A 24,793-nucleotide genomic window follows, 5' to 3' on the forward strand; every position below is an offset into this window, starting at 1 on the left:
TGCCAGGAACAGCGGGAGCCAGCTGGCTTCGCCCTCCTGACTGAGGCAGAGGGGCAGAGGTGGAGACAGACAGGGCCAGGCCATCCTACCCAGGGAGAGACGAGGTGGCCCGTGGACTCCCAAGGCCAGGAAAGAGGACCCAGGCCAATAAACCAGAGCTTTATTGAGTCGCAGCTCGAAGGGCAGACAACTCAGGGACAAAGTCCAAGTCCCTACCAGAATCCAGAGCGGCCAGCCTGCTGCTACCACGAGCTGAAGTCCCCAAAACCTCGGCTGGGCTTTTTCTTGGCCACGGGGACAGCTGCACTGGTGGAGGGTTCTTCCTCTGCTACCCGTTTCCTGGGGAGAGAAGCAGCAGACGAGAGCTGCCATGTGGGTACCAGGCCCCGAACTGGGAGCCCCGACCCCCCCTCCTTCACCCTGCACCAAGGCACCCCCAGCAGCCAGCTCATGGCACAATCCCATGCCCCCGGCTGCCCACCCCCCGGCGGTAAGTGCAGGGAGGGCACCGTGGAGACTCACGTGACCACCGGGCTGATGTACTTGCCCACCCCCTGGCGGTACGTCTGGGGGCCCTGGCTCCCCTGCTGGGGCTGGCTGGTCTTGGCTGTGCTCTCCAGGGCCGCTGCCTCCAGCCGCGTCTTCTTCCGCTCCTCAGCGATCTGCGGCAGGCAGGGGAGTGTCTGGCCTGGAGCCCTTGGGCCAGGTGGGGCTCCTGGGGACAGAACGGGCCCCGAGTGCCCCCCTCACCTTGGCATCGGCTTCCTCGTAGGGGTCCACAAACACTGTGGTGGAGTCCATGCGAATCTCCTCCTGGTGGGGACGGGAGGGGGTGAGCAGAGCCGGCGCAGGCCCCCAGCCCGCCTAGGGCCCGCCCAGTGCCAAGCCGGAGAGGCAGCCCCCATGCTCCCAGGCACATACCTTAGGGCGGTCAGTTTTGGGGTCACTCTCCACATTCTCCATGGCCGTCAGTGTGTCAAAGCCTCCAACAACCCTGCAGCAGAGCGATGGGGCACCTGAGAATGTGCCCAGGGCAGGGCACCCACAAAGGCCATGTCCCTGCGCAGGCCAGGGGCACAGAGTGGCTCCAGAACGAGCCAGTAGGACCCAGAGATGAGGGGCGGGGTCCCCGGGCCCGGCTGGTGGCCAAGTCCAGCTGGCTGCCAGCTCTGTCAACAAAGATTGATCGGGACCCGTCCACGCTCATAATGTCTGTAGCTGATTTTGTGCTATGACCAGAGCGGGGGTGTGACAGAGACCATGAAGCCACAGAGCTGGAAATACCATCTGGGCCTTCACAGGATGGGTGCCGAGCCCCAGACAGGAGATGGGGAGAGAGACAGGATGTGGCCCAGCTTTGAGATTCGGGACCATTCAAGGGAGAGCCTGAGGGGGTCAGGCAGGGCGCTGGGTAGGCCACTGGGGCGGGTCTCAGGTCCAGAGGGCCAAACTCCCTGCCCACCCCCATCCTCCCCCCCAAGAGAAGCCCCAAGCCCCCACTTGTGCAGACACACAGACGGGGCAAGTGGGAGCAGGCCCAACCCAGGGAAAGGTAGACCTCACGTGCAGCTCCTTACCGCCCGAAGATGGTGTGCTTCTTGTCCAGGTAAGCGCAGGAGCGGAAGGTGATGAAGCTGGGGAAAGAGGGATGGTCAGGGAGAGCCTGCGCCCCCCCACCCGCCTGCCTCGGCCCCCTACCAGGCCGCCCAGGAAGGGGCAGGGGCTCTGCCTCCAGGCCTGACCGCCACCAACCTCCTCCTGGGCCGACGCTGTGCCCAGAGCCCGTCCCATCAAGAGACTGACTACAGGACCACAGACTGTAGCCTGGAAGAAAGGAGGCGACGAGCAGGAAGGGGTCCGGACACAGACACATGAGAGAAAGGGACACAAGGGCCAACCTCAAAAATCTTCATGTCTAATTTGGTATAAAAATGGGCAAATCAGGGGGCTTCCCTGGTGATGCAGTGGTTGAGAATCCATCTGCCAATGCAGGGGACACAGGTTCAAGCCCTGGTCCAGGAGGATCCCACATGCCACGGAGCGACTAAGCCCGTGCTCCACAACTACTGAGCCTGTGCTCTAGAGCCCAGAAGCCACAGCTACTGAAGCCCACGTGCCACAGCTACTGAAGCCTGCGCGCCTAGAGCCCGTGCTCCGCAACAAGAGAAGCCACCGCAATGAGAAGCCCGCGCACCGCAACAAAGAGTAGCCCCCGCTCGCCGCAACTAGAGAGAAAGCCCGCATGCAGCAACGAAGACCCAACACAGCCAAAAATAAATAAATAAATAAATAAATTTTTTTAAGGGTAAGTTAAACTCCCCAAGCACACGGATGTGAGAGCCGGCGGGTTGACGGAGAGGGAGGGGGGGAAGGGCGCTAATCAGTAACTTCAGACATTAGACGGATGGACTTCGTGACGTGAGGCCACAAGGAAAACGTTTAAGTTCCAAACCAGGAGAGAGAGAAAAGAAGGAAACAAAAAGAAATAGAAGAAAAGGCTAAGTAGAAAATTAAGATCACCAGAAGCAGCAAAGTGACTGGAAAGTTAAATACACACTTAGGACTGTCAGGCTGAATTAAAATAAACCAAGATCTAGGTGTGTGCTGTGTAAGATACTGCTTTAAGACTTCAAGAATCTACAAGGCTAAAAGCAGGGACAGAGGCAGGAAGTGTGGCGACGGTCGCAACATGGAGCAGTCCCCGGAGAAGTGCAGCGATGCCCCCACATCCCCACAGCCCGTGCGGGACCGAGAGCTCCATCAACACGCGTCAGCAGCCGCCCAGGGAGCGCATGCCTTCCAAGCCCATCGGACTGCCAAACGTCAAAAATCGCGGAATTGGGCTTCCCTGGTGGCGCAGTGGTTGAGAGTCTGCCTGCCAATGCAGGGGACACGGGTTCGAGCCCTGGTCTGGGAAGATCCCACATGCCGCGGGGCGGCTGGGCCCGTGAGCCACAATTACTGAGCCTGCGCGTCTGGAGCCTGTGCTCCGCAACAAGAGAGGCCGCGATGGTGAGAGGCCCGCGCACCGCGATGAAGAGTGGTCCCCACTTGCCGCAACTAGAGAAAGCCCTCGCACAGAAACGAAGACTCAACACAGTCATAAATAAATAAATAAAAGAACGTGAATTTCTTAAAAAAAAAAAAAAAAAAAAATCGTGGAATTGTGCATCCCCGACCTCCGGCCGCCAGGCAGGGCTCCTATTCTCACTTCTAACACAGTTAAAGAAACTCAAGAGAGAATGGAATAAACCTAAAGTAACAGGAGGAAAACAGAAAAACAACAAAAGGGAGACCAAAACATAACAGAAAGGAAATAAAGTCTAAAGTTAGCTCTTTGAAAAGACAAAGAAAACACCCGATAATATTAGAAATAAAAAGAGAAAACCGCCACCAATCCAGCAGCGGTTTTACTGGCTATTTAAGCAGAGTCGGAAATAAAACAAGGTGACACCACCAGCCCTGCCAACAGCACGCAGAGCACCCACCCAGCCCCGTGGGGCTAAGAAACGCCACACAGCCCTGCCAGGACAAGACAGACGGAACCACCAGCCACCAGCAAGCAGTGGGCGGGGGATGCACAGGCCGAGGCTGCAGGGGGAGAGACACGAAAATAAGAAAGGAGAGAACAGAAACCAGGAAGAAGCAATTCGAGGTAGAAACTGAAAATAACTACAGAGAAAGTGAGAGTAGACAACCCTTGTAAGCCCCGAGGAAGAACGGACACAGATGTGGTCAGGGATGGGGAGAGAGGGGGATGCATGGACACAGGCTGAGAATCCAGAGATGGGTGAGTCCCATTCCAGCAAAATGTGAATCAGTGCTTGGCCGGAGCAGCAAAGCCCACCTAAGGGTCAGCAGGACGCTCTGCGGCCGTCCCTGCCCAGCGAGGTCACAACAGCTGCCTCGCCTCCAAAGCTGCTCAGCTGTCCCCCCAGAAGGCACCGGCCACCTCGCCCCGTGGGCAGCGCCCACGGTACTCAGACCCCATCAAACCAGTGCAGATGACCCAGGTCGGCCCCCATGTGGAGGGAGCAGCAGTCTACAATCTTGGCCAGGACAGACACACGGACACAGCAGAAAGGCTGGCCCACAGCCTCCGGGAGAAAAACAGCATACGCTACAGCGACAGACGCTACAGGAAAGCGTCTGCAAACTCAGCAACCTCGCCTGAAAAAGTAGGCCCAACAGCAAACCTGATCGGGTGACACAACAGAGCCCATGTCCTCCCCCGCACAGCCCGACGGTGAGGGGACCACGTCTGCACCAGGAAGGAGAGGACATCCCCTCAAGCTGATAACGTGAAATGTCTACGAAGCCTAAGACAGTTTCAGTAAACAACTACTGGAAATATAAGAGAATTTGATAAAGTGCCTAAGTAATAGTTTTTCTCTACATGAACAATAACCACCCAGAATTAGGGGAAAAAAATTCTGTTTACAAAAATATCACAAACTACAAAATCCTTAAGGAATAGCTTTATCCAGGAGGGCAAAGGACCCAAGTGAAGAAACTGTAAAATCGCATTAGAAGATAGAAGACATCCACAGGAGAAGTCAAGGCACATCCTTAGATGGAAACTACCCCACGCACGTCCGTTGTTCTAAAACACACGTCGCAAAAAAATTTTTTTTAATAAATAAATAAATAAATAAAACACACGTCATGTCGCTCCAATTAGAATAAAGTCCAGATTAGAGAATAAGCAATCAAAGCCAAAGCAACGTGCAAACAGACAGTGAGGGTGGACCTCCTTCTGGAACTCACTGCAGAGCCCAGTGCGGAGCTGGTGTGAGCAGGTTAAGTGTAACGTTGGCGGAAGTAACAACAAACAGAGTGAGAGCCAATTCCCACAGGAAGGTGCCGAGTGCCGGGGCACGAGGAGGACGACCCGAGGCCCTCATGGCTGGCGGGAAGTGCCTTCTCTGTGGGAAGCTCTCTCAGGGGCTCCGCTGGAGGATGAGCAGGGAAATCACTGGGAAGGAGTCACCTAAGACAGGGGACCACCCATCAGGTAGGAGGGCGTGTTCCGCCCTTCGGGGGCCCCTCCCCACTCCACCGGTGCCCGCGATGGCCGGGGGGCCAACTAGCCACCTGACAGCCTGTGACGGGCATCCTGACTGTTCAGTCGCCAGCAAGGCTGCCATCCACCTGGGGAGGGGACTGCTCTGAGTGACACCAGCACAACTGGGAGGAAACAAACCCTGTGCCCATGCCACACACAATCGCCACGGACAAGCGAGATCTCAAAACCAAAGCCTTCCACAACTTCCCCGAGACACACGCACGATGGCACTGGGGACTCCTTAAGCACAAGTGGAAATGCCACAGGAGATATGTAAAAACATGTGCCACCTTCCCACGAAATTTTTAAAGTCTGGGGAAAATATCTGGAACACAGGTAAAAATTTAAGGATTTTTAACAATCATAAATCAAGAAACGTAGATGAACTCATAAAGCTCCTAGAGAAGGCTGAGCGGGAGAGAAACACTCCACCTGGGGCCCCATTCCACCAAGCCAGGCGGCTCTGCAGGTGAAGCCAGCAAACGTGCAGGGGAGCCGCCACCCAAACCGTCCTCGACGCGCCATCAGTGGCCATGTGGCCCAAACCAACCTCCGCAGGCAGCGTGTGGCTCCTGGGAAAACACTCTCCTCTGCGGCCCCGCAGCTCCCCTGCGCCACCCCCCACCTTCCACTGCTCCTGGTGGCCCCCAAGACACTTAGACACAGGCCGCCCAAGCCTGTACGTCTAGCCTGTTCTCAGCCTCTCAGCACCAAAACTTAGACCTACTAGGACCAAGGTGGGTGTCCTGGGCATCTAACGCCACCGAAACACTCACAGCAGAATTCCCGACCCCTCATTGGGTCTCTGCCCCCCGGCCGGGCATCCACATCCACACCCATATCTGGTGCCACCCTGGCCTGTTGCAGGCACCACCACGAGGCACGGGGTTGCCGGATGACTCGTTTTACGTGCAAGTGCACACGCCCAGCGCTCAGGCAGGTCTGCGCGTGTCCCCACACTTTCTGGATTCGGGGGGGGTGGCACAACACGTAGGGCGAGGCTGACGGAGAATCTGCAGGAGCCACCCCCTCCCCGGGCCCCTCCCATGGCCGCGCATTGACTCACAACTGAGACTTGTTGGTGTTGGGCCCCGAGTTGGCCATGCTGAGGACGCCGCGGCCCGTGTGCGAGAGGTTGGGCCGGAACTCGTCTCGGAAGGGCTTTCCCCAGTACGACTCCCCCCCTGGAGGAGGAGAGGGCATGTGGCAGCAAGAATGACCAGGTCCCAGCTGAGCGCAGCTCTTGGGACGCGGCCCAGCTCAAAAACCTGTGCGCAATCCCTGGGGTCCTCATTACCAACTCCCCGCAGGACATCCCCGCAGCCCCAGGGCCCTTAGAGCCCCTGGTTAGGGCCCGGCCCCCAGAACAGGGAGTAAAGTGCCAAGGAGACGGGTGGTTCCTGCTCACACCACACAGGGTGAGGGATGAGCTGGCCCAGGCAGCTGGCAGGCTAAGGGGGGCTCTGGAGGGGCAGCGTCCAGGGTGGGGCCCAACCTCCGCCCACTGTGGGCCCCCTTGGTCTGTGGACAGAGGGGGTGCCCCTGGAGGCCCAGCGGGAGGTAACGTGCCCCCACCCTTCATCTGTGGCTGAGGCCTCACAACCACCTTGAAACGAGGAAAAAGACAGCACGTGGGGCTAGCAGAGTCCCCACGCCCCTGCCCTCAGAGCCTGCTGTGCAGCCAGAGCTCCCAGGGGCCCAGCACGAGCACCTACCTGTGCCTGTGCCCGTGGGGTCACCCCCCTGTATCTGCGGGAAGAACCAGCCAGTGAGGAGCCGCACCCATGAGCCTCAGCCCCCCTGCCCCCTCTCCCCCAGCTGCTCCTGGTGAGAATGGGGCCCTCCCGGTTCACCCCCGAGAGGCCTGGTGTGGCCAGCTGGCCCCCGGGTACACGTGGGTCACTGCAGGACTCCGCACGTGGGCACTGCGGGGCCGGTGCACGGCACTCACCACGAAGTTGCGGATGGACCTGTGGAAGAGGGTGCCATCGTAGTACTGCTTCTTGCAAAGCTTGATGAAGTTCTCACAGGTTTTTGGCGTCTACAAAAAAGGCAAAGTGCTCCCCTGAGGCATGTGGCAACTAGGGAAGGGTCCCAAGGACCCCCAGGGCCCTTGGGCAGTGGAAGGCGGCCCCGACAGTGAGGAAGGACCTGCAAGGCCCAGCAACCAGGCACTCGCAGGCGGCCACCTCACCCACCAGGTCGCAGTGCAGCTCCAGGTTGAGGTCGCCCAAGTTGGTGTGCAGCCGCACGTAGCCCTTCTTCTTCACGAACCGGTAGCGCAGCACGTCCTCGTCAATGGCGGCTGCAAGCAAAGGCCTGAGCTGCCTGCCTGCCCGTGGCCCGGAGCCCCCAGGGGCATCGGGGAGGGCGGAGCAGCAGGGCCTGACGGCTCCTCAATGTGGGGAGGGGAGGGCTGGGGGGAGGGGGGAGGGGAGGGGAGGGGAGGGGAGGGGAGGGGAGGGGAGGGGAGGGGAGGGGAGGGGAGGGGGAGGGGAGGGGAGGGGAGGGGAGGGGAGGGGGAGGGGGGCCCTACCAGCCAAGAACAGGAGAGGAAGGGGGCTTGGGGGCAACACCAAGGTGGGACTTGGGCTGGAGCCTGAGGTGGGGTGGCCCCAGCATGGGGAGGGCCTCCCACCACCAGGGAGCCCCCTGGACAGCCGCCCCTATCCCAAGCACAAGCCCACTTTCAAAAGGGGCCATGCCTGGCCACTCCTGAGTTGCCCACGAGCCCACAAAGCCCAGGCACGACAGAGCAGCGCTGAGAAGGGCACGGACAAGGGCGCCCCACCCTTGGCCGCTGTTAACGCTGGCGGTGTAGACAAAGGCCACTACCTGCTTCATGCGTGGTCTCGGGAACCATGGCAGTGGAGGTGAAGGAGGCGCTGACCTTCCCGGTGGAATAGTGGGCCTGCCGAGAAACCACGGTGGCTCCTCAGCCCCGGGAGGCCACCCCGCTGCTCAGGCCCTGCTCGGTGCCTTTCCTCCAGCTAGGTGTCCCTGACCACCACCCACAGGCGCCCGCAGGGGCCTACCAAGGCGGACAGGACAGCCCAGCCCGCACTGGCCTCTCCCCAAGGGCCCAGGGAGCGGGAGCACAGTGAGCCAGCAGCCCACGGGCCTCAACTGGGCTGAAGGTCCGGCTGCCAAAGCTCTCACATTAAGTGAAACCCAGAAAAACACACCAGGCAGAGCCTGGGCATCTCTGGGGTTCAGAGCACCAAGAACTTGAGCTTCTCTTTAAATGTGTCAAGTCCCTACAGGAAAAAATAAGCCTCAATAAACGGTTTTTTCCTTCTAAACAGAAGGACAAAAAAGTTTCTTCCCATGAGAAAGAAATACACCAAAATGCTAAGAACCATCGTGTTAGAGGTGGGATTAAATTATAAACAACAAACCTTCTTTTAGCACGCTTAGTTTTCTGGACAGTTCTTTAGGGGGGCACCTCAGAGTTCCCCCCCCAGGGTCCCCCAGCCCCAGCTCACCAGGTCCTGCCTGAATAGGGGAGGGGCAGCTTTGGGGCTTGACAAGCCAGGGTGCAAACCCTGGTGCCCTCACTGCCGACTGGGGGTCCCAGGACCAACCATGGGCTGTGTGGGACGAGAAGGTGAGGGCGGGTGCCAGGTACCCCCAGTACCACTGGCTCCCTCCCGCCAGCAGCTTGGCACCCCTGAGGTTGCTCTGGGCACCGAGTAACCAGCTTCGCAGGGCAGTGTCTCTGCCCATACCCCAGGCAGCTGTGGGGCGAGGAACCACTGAAGCTACCGGGCAGCTGTCCACCCAGCACATCTGCTCCGGGCCGGCCACACCTGTCCGTGGCCCCAGCCTTGCTGGGCCAGCCTCAGTGCAGCCCCATCCCCAGAAGTGCCCCGAGCGGCAGAGAGGGCAGCGGCGAGACCCGCTGCCTACTCACAGCGTTCAGCCTGTCCACCTTTGTCTTCTCGGGGACCTTCATGGTGGCCGCCAGCACCTCGTCCCCTTTGAACTCCTTGTAGAGCTCCTGCAGCGTCTCTCGGGTCTCCGTGTTCGTGTTTTTCAAATAATAAGATGGGTCCTGCTTGGCCTTTTCTTCATCTACAAAACAGCACAGTCGCCCTGAGCAGCCGAGACCCAGCAGCATCCCCAGATGTCGTGACGGGGACAGGAGGCCAGAGCCCCGGCCGGGACACGAATCTGAAGTGACCAGAGCCTCTGTCACAGTCACAGCCTCCTGGTCACAACAACCCAGGGAGGAGCCAGTGGGGGAAGAAAGAGCGAGGCCACTGCCCTGTCCCCAGACTGGCCCCAGCCCCAGGGGTCACAGCCTCGCATCACAGGACCCAGTGGCCACGAGCACTCACCACCCTTCATGGGACCTCCATGCCCACCCAGCGGCCGGCACGAATGGCCCATCCCTGTGGTGGGACACAGACAATCTCTGAGGAGAAGGCCCACCCAGGCCCCCGAGCACGTGGGAGAGGAAGCAGCTCTGAGAGACCTAGAGCCAAGTCCTGATGGGGCGGAGGTGGCGGGGAGATGGCCCGGCTGGCACCGACATGTCTGGCCCCCGATGGCAGGCATGGGCCAGGGTGGTCTGCCAACCCCAGCACAGAACAATGGAGCATCGGCTCAGGAAATGCAAGACCTGTGAAAACCTGGGTGAGACTCCCAGACGCTCAAGCCCCAGGGAGGTGGGGGGTTTCGCCCAGGCTCTTCTACCCAAGTCCCTGGCACCCGGGCCAGCCCTGGCCATACATACCTGGGTCTATTATTTTCATGTTATTCTTAACATGAAAGAAGTTGGAGACATTGAATTTGTCCAAACTGGTGGGGTCCTATGGCAAAAAGAACACGTGTGGCAGTGAGCCTGGCACCACAGCCAGACCCGTCCTGGGCCGTGCGGCTGCTGGGCAGCAAAGGACGGGTGGACCAGCAGAGGGACCAGGCTGGAGGGGAGAGGCTGGGGGCTGCATGGGCACCGCAGGTCAACAGGGACTCTGCCCTGCGCAGGGTGACGAGCAGGGGTGGGGCGGGGACAGTGGCACAGATGGCTGCTCAGCCAGCTGCGTCCCCTTCTCCCCACACACAGCCGAGCACCCTTAGCTGTTAGCACGGGACGTGGGGTGCCCACCTCCAGGCCTCCTGCAGGCCTCCCCCCTTCAGCCCGGCTGCCAGACTGACCCCACGGTCTGCCCTGGGGACAGCGAGCCCACCACTGGGGAGAGCCATGCACTGGCCTCTGATTAGAACGGGATGAGCCACAGGAGGATCCAGACACCCTGATTTTCTAGGGCCGGGTTCTCATGAACTCACTCGGGGCTCTGACACCTACAGGCACACCCTACACTCGCCCCTGGGTCCCGAGCACACCAGCCCCAGCCCTCAGGCCTGCAACGGGGCTGCCTGGACGTGGAGGTGGCTCTGGGGGCAGAGACGAGGGCCCTGACACGGCAGGGGCGGCCTCGGAGGGGAGTGGTGAGCCCCGGACTGAGGAGACTGCCTGTGTGGAGGCCCAGGGTGACTGAGGGCAGGGAGGGCGGGAGGGGCTCTGCCAACAGCCGGGACAGCTGGGAGCTACGCAGGCAGGGGGCCGCGAGACCACTGAGGCAGGAGGAGCCAAGGTCCTGGGCGGGTGGTCCCCAGGCAGGCAGGGAAGGGGACACCCACCTGCAGGGTGATGATGTCCTGCCGGGAGAAGGGTTCGTCGGTCAGCAGGTCTCGGAAGTTCTTGGCCTTAATGTTTAGCTGCTCCACCGCCTAAAGCCAGGAGAAAGTCCGCTGTCACGTTGCCTGCCCTCTGACCTGGCAGCCCAGAGCCCACCCAGAGGTAGGGAAAGGACCAAGGTGGGGGGACAGGTGTGTGCCACCAAGGGGCGGGGCTTCCTGCACCCCAGACAGGTTGCTGTTGTCACACATCTGTCTCCCAATGAGCCACCCAAATCTGTGACCCCAGAGCCCCGCGAGGCCAACCTCCAGGGATGGGCGTGAAAAAGGCTTAGGGAGGGTTTCCCGCATCGCGGGGCCATAGCCCTGCCATCCGCACCCAGCCCAAAGCAGGCCCAGAGCAGGACGGGTGTGGAAATCGGGATCACCCCCCCAACATGTGCTCCCCTGGGGCGGCACTAGGAGCTGAGGTCCCTCCAGGGTCTTTGCCGATGCCTGTGGGGGGCACCAGGGAACAAGGACCTGCTCAGTGGGAAGAACTGCCCCGGTCCAGTCTGGAGGGCAAGAGCAAGCCCCGCCATCTCCTGGCTGCGCCGGTGGCTCTCAGCCCATGAGCCGGCCTGGGGCTTCCCAAGGACCCACCTCGTGGGCATAGACGTTGCCCGTGGTCCTGATGGCCACGATGTGGCTGTTGTTGGTGAAAACGGTGAACAGCACAGGGCAGTGGTACTTCCCTGGAGAGGAGGCACACACCCAAGGTCAGAGAGCGGGAGAGGCGGAACCCTGCGTCAGCACGCCCAGGGCGGACCCGAGGGACAGCCCATAGCTCAAGCTCCTCCTCCAAGAGCATGAATTCCCATTCATCCTGCAAGACCCAACCCCTGCAGGGCCTTCCTCAGCAAAGTCGGCCTTGTCAGCCCCCAGCCCACCTGGCCTCCCTCTCCACGTCGGGCGTCCGTCACCCCTGCCCACCCACCAGTAGCCCGTCCTTCAGACCCTGACCCGTCCCCGTACATCCTGCGTCCCTCGCCTGGGTTACTGCAACCAGCCCTGGCTGCCCTCCGTGCCCTGCCCCACCAACACCCGCCCGCAGCCAGGGAGCCTGTTCAAGTCCCAGCAAGAACACTGCAGAAAGGGGAACACTTAGAGAGACCTTGAGTTGTATAGATTCTAAAAATCCCGATTTCAAAACTACAAAAAATAATTATGAGAGCATTCTGGAAACTTGACCACTGGCTGGATAGCCAATGATACTACGGCATTCCTACTAACTTTTTAGATGTGACAATGGTATTGTGGTTATTATTTCTTAAATCTTTAGCTTTTAGAGATGCACACTAAAGTACTTAAGCAGGAGATAGTATGATGTCAGGGATCTGCTTAAAATCACCTGAGTAGGTGCAGAATGCAAGCACAGGTAAAATCAGACACGTTGACAATGGATGGGAGCTGAAGCTGGGGATGGATACGGGGCAGGGAGTCACACACTAACTCTACTTTCTTTCTTTTTTTTTTTTGGCTGCACCACGGGATCCTAGTTCCCAGACCACAGATCAAACCCGGGCCCCCCCACAGTGGAAGCGCAGAGTCCCAACCACTGGACTGCCAGGGAAGTCCCTAATTCTCTCTACTTTCACATCCCTGAAAATTTCAACTAGGGACTTCCCTGGTGGAGCAGTGGTTAAGAATCCGCCTGCCAATGCAGGGGACACGGGTTCAAGCTCTGGTCCAGGAAGATCCCACATGCCGTGAAGCAACTAAGCCCGTGTGCCACAACTAGTGAGCCTGTGCTCTAGAGCCCGTGAGCCACAACTACTGAGCCCATGTGCCACAACTACTGAAGCCTGCACACCCAGAGCCCATGCTCCGCAACAAGAGAAGCCACCGCAATGAGAAGCACGCCCACCGCAATGAAGAGTAGCCCCTGCTTGCTGCAACTAGAGAAAGCCCACATGCGGCAACGAAGACCCAATGCAGCCAAGAATAAATTAATTAGCAAAAAAAATAGAAAGAAAATAAATAATGCTTTCTTTAAAAAAAAAAAGGACTTCCCTGGTGGCGCAGTGGTTAAGAATCTGCCTGCCAATGCAGGGGACACAGGTTCGATCCCTGGTCCAGGAAGATCCCACGTGCCGTGGAGCAACTAAGCCCGTGTGCCACAGCTGTTGAGCCTGCGCTCTAGAGCCCGCGAGCCACAACTACTAAGCCCGCATGCCACAGCTACTGAAGCCCGCGCGCCTAGAGCCCGTGCTCTGCAACGAGAAGCCCGAACACTGCAACGAAGAGCAGCCCCTGCTCGCCGCAACTAGAGAAAGCCCACGCGCAGCAACGAAGACCCAACGCAGCCAAAAATAAATTAATTTAAAAAAAAAATTTTCAACTAAAAGACAAAACAAAGCCAAAAAAAGGCATCTCTAGATCAAAGTTAGTAAAAACTTTAAAAAAGGCAAAGTTAGGTCAGATCTTTCTTGCTGGAATCTCTTGAGTTCTCCCATGGCCACCCCGGCCCCGCATGACTGCTCTGCACCCCATCCCACCTGACTCTGGACCACAGACCCTGCTTCCCGCTCCGCTCACCCTGATGCAGCAACACTGGACTCCTGGCTGTGCCTCGGGGCCTTTGCACAGGCTGAGCCCGCTGCCCGGAATGCTCTCTCCACATCCCCACAGGGCTCCCCTCCCCCGCCCTTCCTCCCCCTCCCCCCAGATTTACACTCAAACCCTGTCAGCGAGTCGTCCTGTGACCCTCTCTCACCCTGCTTTACCTCTGACCTGGTACACGCAGCACCTGACGCACTACAGTGATCTCATTTCCAATTTCCTCCCTCCCTTTTGTTCCGGGAGAGACCTGGCCTGTCTTGCTCTCCGCATACAGCAGGCGCTCAGTAAACACTTGTGAAGGAGACACACCGAGGGCCTCCCCGAATCACCCGCTCTCAGAGCAGGGAGCCACACGGCACCCAGGGACCATCCATGGGGTGCTGTGCTCCTGGCCACCAAGGCCTGCTTGCTCGTTCACTGCCATCTGGCACCTGCTGGGAGCCAGGCCAGCCTCAGCTGCTCCAGCATCTCCCGGAACACACCCGCCCAGCGAGCCCCGACACCGACCTCAACCACGGCACCCGCACGCGCCCAGGGCACGGCGCCAGGCCCACAGAGAATGGAGAACAAGGTCGGTGTCCACGGAGGTCGCCTCGGCGCAGGCGTCTGGCCAGCGAGAACAGTGGAGGGTGTGGAGGGGTGCAGAGCAGGACCCCAGGACTGGACTGCAGCTTTATGACCAGTGCTGAGCGGAAAGCAGCCCAAGAGCCACCTGGCAAATCCGTCAGACCCCCCACACCCACTGCCCAGCCGCCCGCCCTGGGCCGCAGCCTGAGCAGCTTGTCTCCAACGATGACTGGACCAGAGCCACGGCCAGGTAGGGCCTGTCTCCCGTGGGGCCCAGCTGGACCCACAAAGGCCACCGGCGGCCCACATGGCCCAAGTGCCCTTGTGGGAAGAAGTGCCCCAAGCCTGAGGTTTCACCTCCACCCCAGCTTTAAACCATCTGGACCTTTAAGAAAAAATTATTAGCCTTTGAGAAATCAAAAGCAAGCCTCCAGCCTGATCAGAAAGGAACAAAAACTTGGTGAGAGGCGGGGGCCTCGGGTCCTGCGGGCCAATCCTAGAACTGGCTGTAAAGGATTACTCACCTTCACTGTTCTTTGCAAAGTTCAGCTTGATCAGACACCTCCCGTCCAGTTTCTGAAAGAAGCGTAATTAATAATAACAAGTAACTCACATGAAGAAGGGCAAAGGCACCCGAACAAACTTTCTGGCCAAATCAATATCTCCTTAGCTGGGCAGTGGGGACCCAGGCGTTTGCCCTGCTGTTCTGCTGTGTGACGACCCAAGAAACACCGGGCACTACAACGTGGGGGAAGAGGAGTCAATACACGCAAATGCCAAGAGGGGATGGGACGGGATCCTTTCTCAAAACTTCTGGACTTCGTCTGCAGCTCACCTCTCCTCCAGGAACCTGGACAATAAAGCAAAGTCCAGCAGCCAGAGGAAAGCCGCCCAGTGGGGAGGCCTCCGTCAGAGGAAGTGAGGGGGCAGCGGAGACCCTGGATGGGGAGGCACAGGCCATGCAGCGCCGGCCAGCTCCAAGGGCCACCCGGAGGAGATGCCAGGCATCCTTCCTCCAGGGCCGAACCCGGTTCTGCCCCACGTCCTCCCTCCCCTGGCACAGTCCCCGTGCCCAGCCCCGTGCCCGCTCCCCGACAGCCACCTCGGCCCTGCCTTCGTTAGCCAACCACCCCCCCGCACACACCTGTGGACAGATGGTGGGTGCCCGCCCCAGGCACAGCCAGTCCAGGGAGACCCACACACAGCACCCTCCTCCTGGGGCCCTGGGAGGTGACAGGAGCTCACGGCAGCTGACACCACAGGGACGGTCCTCAGGGCGGCGGCCGCAGGGACGCTGGGCACGGGCCGGGAGGGGCACGGGCCCCGCTTGAGGACGCACCACAGACTCCCTGACAGGACACCCGCAGCAGAGGTGATGGCTGGGGGCAGGCGATTGGCGTGCTGTGGGGCTGGGGAGCACCCGGGGAGCGGCTGTCCACAGTTACCGAGGAGACCAAGGACAGGGGGCCAGACGTGCACCAGGAAACACGGGGGGCTGGGGGCGACGGCAAAGCGCAGCCCCCACCCACAGAGGAGCGAGCTCCAGCCTCGACACAGCTGCAGCCTGATCCCAGGGGAGGCAGTGAATCCCGAAAACAAGGCCACCGCCCAGGGCCCCAGAGTACACATCCGCCTCCAGAACACAGGTAACAAGCGCACAGCTGAGCAAAGACTGAACCCACGACACTTCACACGTCCGAGGCTGGTGGCCAGGACCCTGCTCACACCCCTCGTCTGCCTCCCTCCCTCCCCCTAGCCTCAGCGCACCCGGGTCCTCTTAGGCCTCCCCAAAGACGATGACAATGACAGCCTCCACTCTCCACAGGGCCCCCAGGGTCTGTCACAGAGCTGACCAGGCCTCATCCCGGCAGACAGGCTCTGACCACCACCCAGCCCAGCTCCCAGCTCCGCAGTGCCAGTCACCACACTGCCCGCCACTCCCCCAACACAGGCCGGACTTCCATCAGGCTGGCACCCTGGGGGAGCCAACCTGGCTCCCAGGGTCTGCAGAAGGCCCCGCCCTCCCTGCTTGCCCACCTCTAGCCCCTGCACTGCACCTCCTTAGCCTGCACCCTAGCCCAGGCTCACCCGGCACCTCTTGCCCAGAAAGTACACGGCCCCTGCTGCCTCCCTGCTTCCATCCTCACCTCCCTGAGGTCTGGTCCCGACACAGCAGCCAGAGCCAGGCTTCCAAACAGGCCAGATCACAGCTCGCTACGGCTTAACCCATCTGGCCTCCAGCCCATCCAGAACGAAGCCAGGCTCCCTCCAGGGCTGGCAAGACCCCCCTGATGTAACTCAGACTATCTGCCGCCATCTCCCCTCGTCCCCAGGTCACAGCTTCCATGGCACTGCTCCACAGACATCCCCAGGTCCCCCATTCTCCTCTGGTCAGCATCCCGTCCCACTCTGCTCACAGCGCCAGGCCCCGTGCTGCACGGCTAACCCCTTTCTGTGAGTGAATGGGTGCAACCGAATAATGTGGCAGAGGGAAGGCGCGCTGAGAAGTGAACAGAGAGCAGCGGGAGGAGCGGAAAGTGGGCGCCCCGGGGCTTTACAACAAGGCATGCGGAGGGGCGGGGGGTGTCCAGCAGGGAAGTATGCTGGAACTCGACTCCAGATTCTCTCCTGCACCTGTACATGTGACACATCAACAGCTGCTTAACCTAACTCTCCACAGAGTGCACGTCACAGAACGCTGGTGCCCACAAACTACATCACCCAAAGAGATAGGTGACTCCTAGAGCTGCCGAGGGTCTGGGACGCGCATCTCCCCTGACACGCCGCTGTTGGGAGTCTGGAACAGTGCGACTCCTCCAGGGGGCAACTTGCCAGGAGCTACCAAGCCTAAAACACAGCCCCCAGCGTCCAGCAGTCCCAGGGGTACACCGCATGTGTGACCACCATCTGCAACAGCAGAACTCCAAATGCCCCCCAGAACTGTGCCACCACAGGAGGGCATACGCAGCCACCACGGACGCAGGCAGGGCCGGACGCACCGACACCTCGGGGGTGGAAGCAAGGGGCAGTGGGATCACCGAGCAACTGCGTCCACGACTGAGGTAAGACAGATGCCTGCACACGTGCACACAAGTGGGGAACACTCCAGAAAGGACCGGTGTGGGTCCTCCACCACGTTCCTGTACCTGACACCTGGTGTTCACCGGCATCACCAAAGCTCCTGCACAGCCACCTACCTCTCCGTTGCTGGGGTTGGTCCCATACTTCTTAAGCCAAGGGACAATGTTCCTGAAGGGAAGAGGACAGTGCGCGTCAGCAGGAGGGCGGGTGCAGCCTGGCGACAGGGCCACAGTGCAGGGGGCCTGCCTCTGGGGGGAGCTGGGAAGGGGCTATACTCCACTTCACTTTTTGCCTCATCAGAGGAAACGGGGGAATATTTCTGGCTACATGGGCTTCAAAGTACGTTCAGGGTTTTTACTCCAGTTACGCATAAACGTGGATAAATAACATTAACAGAAAAAGACGTACATACAATGAGATACTGGACCAGCATCAAAAATCACACTTCCAGAGAATTCTGAATGACATAGGGGAAAAAAGTCTCATCTGAGTGAAAAATGGATCCTGAACTATCTTCAACAGTATGATCTCAAACAGGTTACCACAAATACACTCCCAGAAAAAGAGCACTACAGATATTGACAGTGTTTTCCCTGGACAGTGCAATTATGACCAATTTTCTCTTTTTCTTTGAAGTATTTTCCAAATCTTCTAAAATGAGTCTGAACTATGAGACAATTACAGAAGCTGGTTTACGTTGGGACATAAAACTGAGCATAAAGCTTCAAAGGGAAGCACTAGAAAAGTATGCGCCTCAACTATGGCTCTGCCTTCATGAAGTGAAAGCTACTCAGCTCATTAACACTCTTAACAGGTACGGGGTGCGAATTAGAGCACTAGGGACCCCCACACGGGGGAGAGGCCAACGCCCCTCCAGGCAGAGGTCACAGCAGCACTGCCGCCTCGTGCCTGAGGCCCATCCAGGGCTCCCGAGGCTGCCGGGACCTCGGCGTGTCCAGGCTTAGCACTGCCTGGATCCCAAACACTCCAGCTGCCCCACAGCCCCTTCCTGAGTGGGTGCCAACAATCTCACCACATCTGTTAGTCAGAAGTCAAGTGAAAACTCACAGCAAGTCAAAGACGACGCCTTCGGGGGTGCAGACCGGGTAGACAAAGGGCTGTAGAGAGAGACTGAGAAAGGACAGGGTCACTGCTGAGCACTGCCCCCTCCCAGCCCAGGAGACTCTGGGGGTGTTACCATGGTCTGGAGGAGCCCTGCCTGCTCCTGGCTGCACAGCAGGCTCCGTTCCCGCCATGTTTCCAAGGAGTGGATAAGTGACTCAGACAAGACCTGACGCCCGGGAGCCCTGGGTAAGTTCCAATGCAGGGATATGGGTGTCGAAGGCCACTTCCTGCCTCGTGGAGGGTCCGCATAGGAAAAGCAGAGCCCACAGGTGGAGGAGGATGGTATCCGGTGGACTTCCTTGAGCCAATAACCTTTTCTTCTGGCCTGGGGTCTCCATCACTAGTCATCAAGAGCCCTGGCTGACTTGGCTTGTTTGTACATCAGTCACCTACGAGTTCGGTCAGCACAGGTCAGGCACCAGGACCTGGACAGCCTGGCAGCATTGGGGTCACCTCCCCGGATGCTGCCTCAGGGACCCCTTGTGGGGAGACCTCACCACCGCCCCCTCTGGCCCAACCTTCTACTCTAACCCAGTAGTACTGCTGGGGACTGACCAGAGCAGGACCCAACAACAAGGCAAGCTCCAAACAGCAAGACAGTGAACATGCGTCTTCTCCCAACAGGGCCTGAAGGGCACATTCTCAAAGCACGTGTTACCCAGAACCCAAGGTAGTTACAAAATGGGCGAGACACAGAGCAGAGACCTCTTGGAAGAACTGGGAACCAAAGATTTCCATAGAACCAATTTACAAGACTACATTTCCAGGAGGCTGATGACAAAACTGGTGGCGGTGGTGAGAAATGCAGCTGATGACGTCTGGGCCTCACTTGTTCACACTTCCTGAGCAAGTGAAACAGGTGAAGCCCTCACTCACCACATGGGGAGCCTCCTGGGAGCCCTGGGCAGATTCAGCAGCTGTGCCCCCAGCCTCCCCTGCCCCCTCACTGCCCCGTGGTATCGGCTGACCTGCCTCACCACAGTGCTGGGATCACCAGGAGAGCTTGGTCAGCTCTCAAGGCTCTCCCTGACCTATGGAATCAGAACTTTGGTCAGAGGGAGAGGAGGGCAAGGGTGGAGAGAATGCTGTGTAGATACGTGTGTCCAGGACAGAGCTGACCATGGCTCAAACTTGGGGAAACTCAGGCCCATGGGGACCACCAGACCTGCCCACTCCCCCAAGCCCTAACGTGTTGCGGTTCATTAGTCTAACGAGGGTGGGAAGAGACATCCAAGTGGCTGTGCAGCTGGGTCCCTCCCCGCCCCCACAGTGACCTGCATTCTCAGGGAAGGGGGAGGGGCCCCAGTATCATGACTATCGGGGTTGCTGTCACTACTCAGACTCTGGACCAAAAGGAAAGCATGAAAGCCCTGGGCTCAGAGTCAGACCACTTCCTGGATGGGATACCTGGGAGAGGGAGCTCACTCTTCGAAGCACTGGTTCTCTCAACTGTAAGGCAGGCTTGATGACAGAGCCTACCTACCTCTGTAGGTAAGAACAAGGTTAAAAGACAATGCACGTAAATGGAGACACAGAACAAACAGAAAACCATCATCATTTCTTTCCATTGCTGGGTCCCTTCTTCCAGTCCACGGAAGATCCGAGTGGGAGAACGCAGACAGAAGCTACACCTGCATCTCCAGGGATCAGATTCACTGTCAAACAGTTAAGTACCCGAGAACAATCATGAGGGAAAGGTTAAACTCTCCAAACTCTTACCTGCAGTGGTCAAAAGGTAGACGACGAAAATCTGTTTGTGCGATATCTGTGCAAAATGAAAATAAAGGACAGAAAACTTACTCTGTAAAAAATTTCACAGATGTGCTCTACCAACAAGTCAACTACGTTTTAAGAAAAAGTGCATGTAAGTCACGGGGATGAAACGCACAGCATGGGGACCGTAGTCAATGATATCTTAAAAATTGTGTGTGGGGCTTCCCTGGTGGCTCAGTGGTTAAGAATCCGCCTACCAATGCAGGGGACACGGGTTTGAGGCCTTGTCCAGGAAGATCCCACATGCCGCGGAGCAACTAAGCCCGTGCGTCACAACTACTGAGCCTGCGCTCTACAGCCCGCAAGCAACAACTACTGAGCCTGTGCACCACAACTACTGAAGCCTGCGCGCCTAAAGCCCATGCTCCTCAACAAGAGAAGCCACTGCAATGAGAAGCCCACGCACTGCAACAAAGAACAGCCCCCGCTCACCACAACTAGAAAAAGCCCACGTGCAGCAACGAAGACCCAATGCAATCAAAAATAAATAAATAAAATAAATTTTAATAAGTAAATAATAATAATAAATTGTGTGTGGTGACATACGGTAACTAGACCTATTTTGGGTTTTGTTTTGCAACGTACAGAAATATCAGACCACTGCATTGTGCACCTGGAAGTCACTCAGTGTTATAAGTCAACGATACGTCGATAAAAATAATAAAGTAAAACCTGCTAAGATAAAAAAAAAAGAAAAAAGAAACAAAAGAAAACGCTGATGTAAATTACCCAGTGCAAAAATTGCTGTGGGGGCTTCCCTGGTGGCACAGTGGTTGAGAGTCTGCCTGCTGGTGCAGGGGGCACAGGTTCGAGCCCTGGTCTGGGAGGATCCCGCGTGCCGCAGAGCGGCTAGGCCCGTGAGCCACAACTGCTGAGCCTGAGCGTCTGGAGCCTCTGCTCTGCAACAGGAGAGGCCGCGAAAGTGAGGGGCCCGCGCGCCGCGATGAAGAGTGGCCCCCGCTTGCCGCAACTGGAGAAAGCCCTCGCACAGAAACGAAGACCCAACACAGCCAAAAATAAAAATATTAAATAAATAATAAATAAGAAATTAAAAAAAAAAAATTGCTGTGTACTAAAACCTTTCTCTAGACAGAACCAAAACATGGGGTACATCAAGAAAGAGCTTAGAGGAAAAAGTACATACCGCAGGTGGGTTTCTGCCACAACCCTAACTAACACCCCTGCTGTGGGTCTCCCTCTTAGCTTTGCTTTCCAAGAGGCTGGGCCAGTTTTGCTCCCACCAGTGACTGTGACAGTGCTCTTTTGACTGCAGCCTTGATAGCTTTAGGTATTATTGTTCCTTGCATTCTTCTTCTTTTTGTTTTTTTAATTTATGTATTTTTGGCTGCGTTGGGTCTTTGTTGCTGCACACGGGCTTTCTCTAGTTGCAGCGAGCAGGGGCTACTCTTCGTTGCAGTGAGCGAGCTTCTCATAGTGGTGGCTTGTCTTTGTTGCGGAACACAGGCTCTAGGCATGTGGGCTTCAACAGTTGTGACACGTAGGGGCTCAGCAGTTGTGGCTCCTGGGCTCTAGAGCGCAGGCTCAGTAGTTGTGGTGCACAGGCTTAGTTGCTCCACGGCATGTGGGATCTTCCCGGACTGGGGCTCGAACCCATGTCCCTTGCATTGGCAGGCGGATTCTCAACCACTGTGCCACCAAGGAAGTCCCCGTTCTTTGTATTCTTTATTAACTTGACAGAGAAAATATTATTGTAACCTATGTTAAAAAAAATCACCACCAATATTAAACATTTTCTCCTATGTTTAGTGTATTTCCTCTTTTGTGAACTGTGTCCTCAGCCCATTTGTCTACTACAGTTTCCACGTTCTTATTAATTGTTCATTTTTACACTTACTGCATTGTGAAGACATCATTCCTTAATTATACCCCCACACACACCAAAAGGAACAGAAGGATTTCACGCCTTACCTGGTTTCTTGCCACCATAGAAGTGAGTGTATTCAGCACAGGTAATGTACCTGGAAAGAGAGATAATCTTATTACCACCCCTTTATAAAAAGAATAGTCTCTGGAAGTAAGAAGTTGATGACCGAAATCATTTCACTCATTCGGAAAATGCTTATTTAACACGTACTATGTGTCAGGCACATAGTGAAAAACACAACAGAACACGGGGATACGCAAGCTCATAAGCAAACCCAAACGGTCCTGCTCCAAATAGCAGGGTTAACAATGAGAAGCAGCTGGCCACATGAAGACCTGGGGAGAGAGCTTTCCCGGCAGAGGGACCAAGCCGACTAATCACGTATAAAAGCCCTGAGGCAAGAAAAGCTAGTGTGTTCCCAAAGAAGGGCAAAGCCACTGAAAAAGAGTGCACATGGGGGCACGGGGCCACTGATGATGGAGACGCGGGTGGTGGTTGTATCACAAGGGGCCTCGCGGGCCGTGGGAGGACTCTGGATTTGCTTCAGGCAGGATGGAAGGACCCTGATCCAGCACAAGTCCTCAAAGCATCACTCTGGCTGCTATGTGCAGAGGGTCAAGCAATAGGCAGCAGAAAACCAATCTGAGGGCGACTACAAAGGTCCAAGAAGGAGCTGGCATCAACTCCACCTGTGGGAGAACTGGTGGATGAGTGAGAAGCGGTCAATTCCTGGAAGAGCCAGCAGGACGTACTGATGGACAGGAGGCAGAGGGAGCTGAGGGAAACTCCCGGGCTTCTGACCCCAGCAAGCGGAGAGCGGTGTGACCACTGAGATGGGAAAATGCGGGAGGGACAGGCTTAGGTGCTGAACATCAAGAGTTGCTTCCCCGCGGGGCACACTGAATTCGAGAAGCCCATCGGATCTCCAAGTGGAGGTGTCCTAAGCAAGACTGGAGATCCCCCGGGGCAGGATGTAAATGGAGAGGGAACCTGGGGGAGGAGACGTAGGAGGTCCGGAACGGGGGGAGGAGGATCCAGCAAAGGAGACCAACAAAGAAAGACCCCTGAGGTAGCCTGAAAACAAAGAGTGTGGTGTCCCAGGCACCGTACAAGGGCTTCAGAGGGAGAGAGGCGGTCAGCCGCGTCCTACGCTGCTGAGAAGCCCAACAAAACGAGGACTGAGGACTGACTGACCCCCGGATGGAGACGTACGTAAGTTACAGGATCACGACAAGAGCAGTGCAGCGGGCAGAGCCCGACTGGAATGGTTTCAAAGGGAAAGCAGAAAACAGCCGGTCGACAGAGATCTTCCTCTTCTTGTCATAAAAAAAAATCAAAGAAACTCGGTGGCAGTTGGTGGTGCCAGGTGAGTTTGTTTTAATTGTAAGGTGCTGTAGCCCGTGAGCAGGCTAGGGAGCGAGAACCGCGCCCGGTGAAAGCCGGCGGGGTCAGAGCTGGCAAGCGGAGGGGCCGAGGGGACGGGATCCGGGGAGACCCGCGCCTCGGGGAGCCGCCCCGCCGGGGGACGGCGGAAGCTTCCGGGGAAGCGACGTCGAGAGTGACTCGGCGCGGCGCAGAGTGCGGACAGGCCCACTCCCGGCGGCGGCTCAACTTACATCTTGTCCTTCTGGTGCTGTCGCTTCCCCATGGCGGCGGCGGCAGGAGCACCGAGCGAGGAAAAACAACGGCACACCACTCACACCGCGCCTTCTCGGCCGAGCTCCGTAACTACTTCCAGGTCTCTCGGACCCGCCCCGGAAGCGGGCGCTGGGCACGCCGGGAACTGTGGTCCCTGGCGCTCAAGCGCATGCCCGGCCGGCGCAGGCGGCTCCCTGAGTCCCTGGGCTGAGCTCGCGGTTGGCTCGGCCGCGTCGGGGCTGAGCTGCCTCCGCCTCGAAACCCCGTCTTCCCGGGGGCCTCTAGCTGGACCGCCTTGGCCAGCCGGCCCCGGCTCAACGCCATCCCCGCCCAAACCCGCCCTGGTTTCTCAGGTCTTAGGCCTGGAGCCCCAAGAACCCCCAGCCTCGGCCCCATCACCGCTCCCCGGCAGGCCGAAACCTCCAAAGCGACGTGCACATTCGCTGTCTGCCCACTCACCGCCCATTTTGTCCCCACCGCCTTCAGGCCCCTCTCCTGGGCGGCCCAGGGGCCGGTGGCCATGAAGCCTGAAGGTCCAAAGCCCTGATGATCCCTTCGGTCTCTTCTGACCGACCCTTCCCTCGGCTGGACCACCACGTGTGTGTGCCCCGGCCAAGCCCTGGACCTCCCTCTACACTCAAGCACTGGGTGACCTTGCCCAGGCTCATGGCTTTAAACACCTGTATCCCTTGTCTCCGAACACGAAATGGCCAGCACTTCTGACTCCTGACCTCTACCTGGGCACCGACTGAATCAAATTTAACATGTCTGGTAAAAGCATAATTCTCCACCCCCTTCTACCCCTAGTGTCCACTCTCCTCAAGGTACCACTGTCCACCCAGTCACCGCATACATCTCGATCTCAGCTACCACAAGGGCTTATCACAATTTGTAATCCTGTACTAATTTATCTATATACTGGCTTACCACACACACATGGATGGGACATAAGCTCCTTAAGGGCCAGGACCCCAACTGCTTGGTCTATTATCTCCAGTCGCAAGCAAGGTGCAGGGCATCCACAGGGCTCAACCGACATCTGCTAATGGCCAGCATCATTGGGCACTTTGTGAGGACTCATGTCTCACATGCAGGTTTGATTCTAAGGTCAGCATGCAAGGTAATCAGAGTCACCTGTCTTTGAAACTCTTTAGGGAGGTGCCAAATTGGAAACTGACACGCCAGCTCATGTTCCTCCCAGGAAGGAACAGACCACTGTTTCTAAAGTTGCACCCAGATAAGCCTTGTGTTTAGGAGCCAGGTGTAGCAAAAACTGGTAGTCTTGCAACTCAGTGGGGTCAAGTGGGGGCCACAGAGTCACTGCAGGGAGGGGCAGCACACTCCCCACACTCATCACTCTTTCAAAGTACACAGGACTGAGTTCCCAGGTTAGGTGCAAGTGAGGGGACTTCACT

General features: G+C 57.7%; 1 protein-coding gene across 1 annotated transcript; it reads right to left on the reverse strand.

The window, feature by feature from the left end:
• Window positions 1-143: 143 nt before the first annotated feature.
• On the reverse strand, window positions 144-23,483 carry PPIL2 (peptidylprolyl isomerase like 2). The gene is made up of 20 exons (XM_068562705.1): window positions 23,357-23,483; window positions 21,785-21,834; window positions 19,802-19,847; window positions 18,026-18,088; window positions 17,074-17,125; window positions 14,401-14,452; window positions 11,351-11,442; window positions 10,712-10,801; window positions 9,804-9,879; window positions 8,979-9,139; window positions 7,901-7,976; window positions 7,264-7,370; window positions 7,017-7,106; window positions 6,781-6,814; window positions 6,132-6,249; window positions 1,578-1,634; window positions 922-994; window positions 751-813; window positions 523-662; window positions 144-339 (listed from the first exon to the last, which is right to left on the reverse strand). The coding sequence occupies exons 1-20, from the start codon at window positions 23,386-23,388 to the stop codon at window positions 243-245; spliced, it is 1,569 nt and encodes a 522-aa protein (XP_068418806.1). The 5' UTR covers window positions 23,389-23,483; the 3' UTR covers window positions 144-242.
• Between the last annotated feature and the right edge of the window lie 1,310 nt (window positions 23,484-24,793).

The sequence above is a fragment of the Eschrichtius robustus genome, chromosome 14 (genome assembly GCF_028021215.1).
Source record: "Eschrichtius robustus isolate mEscRob2 chromosome 14, mEscRob2.pri, whole genome shotgun sequence".
Classification (NCBI taxonomy): domain Eukaryota; kingdom Metazoa; phylum Chordata; class Mammalia; order Artiodactyla; family Eschrichtiidae; genus Eschrichtius; species Eschrichtius robustus.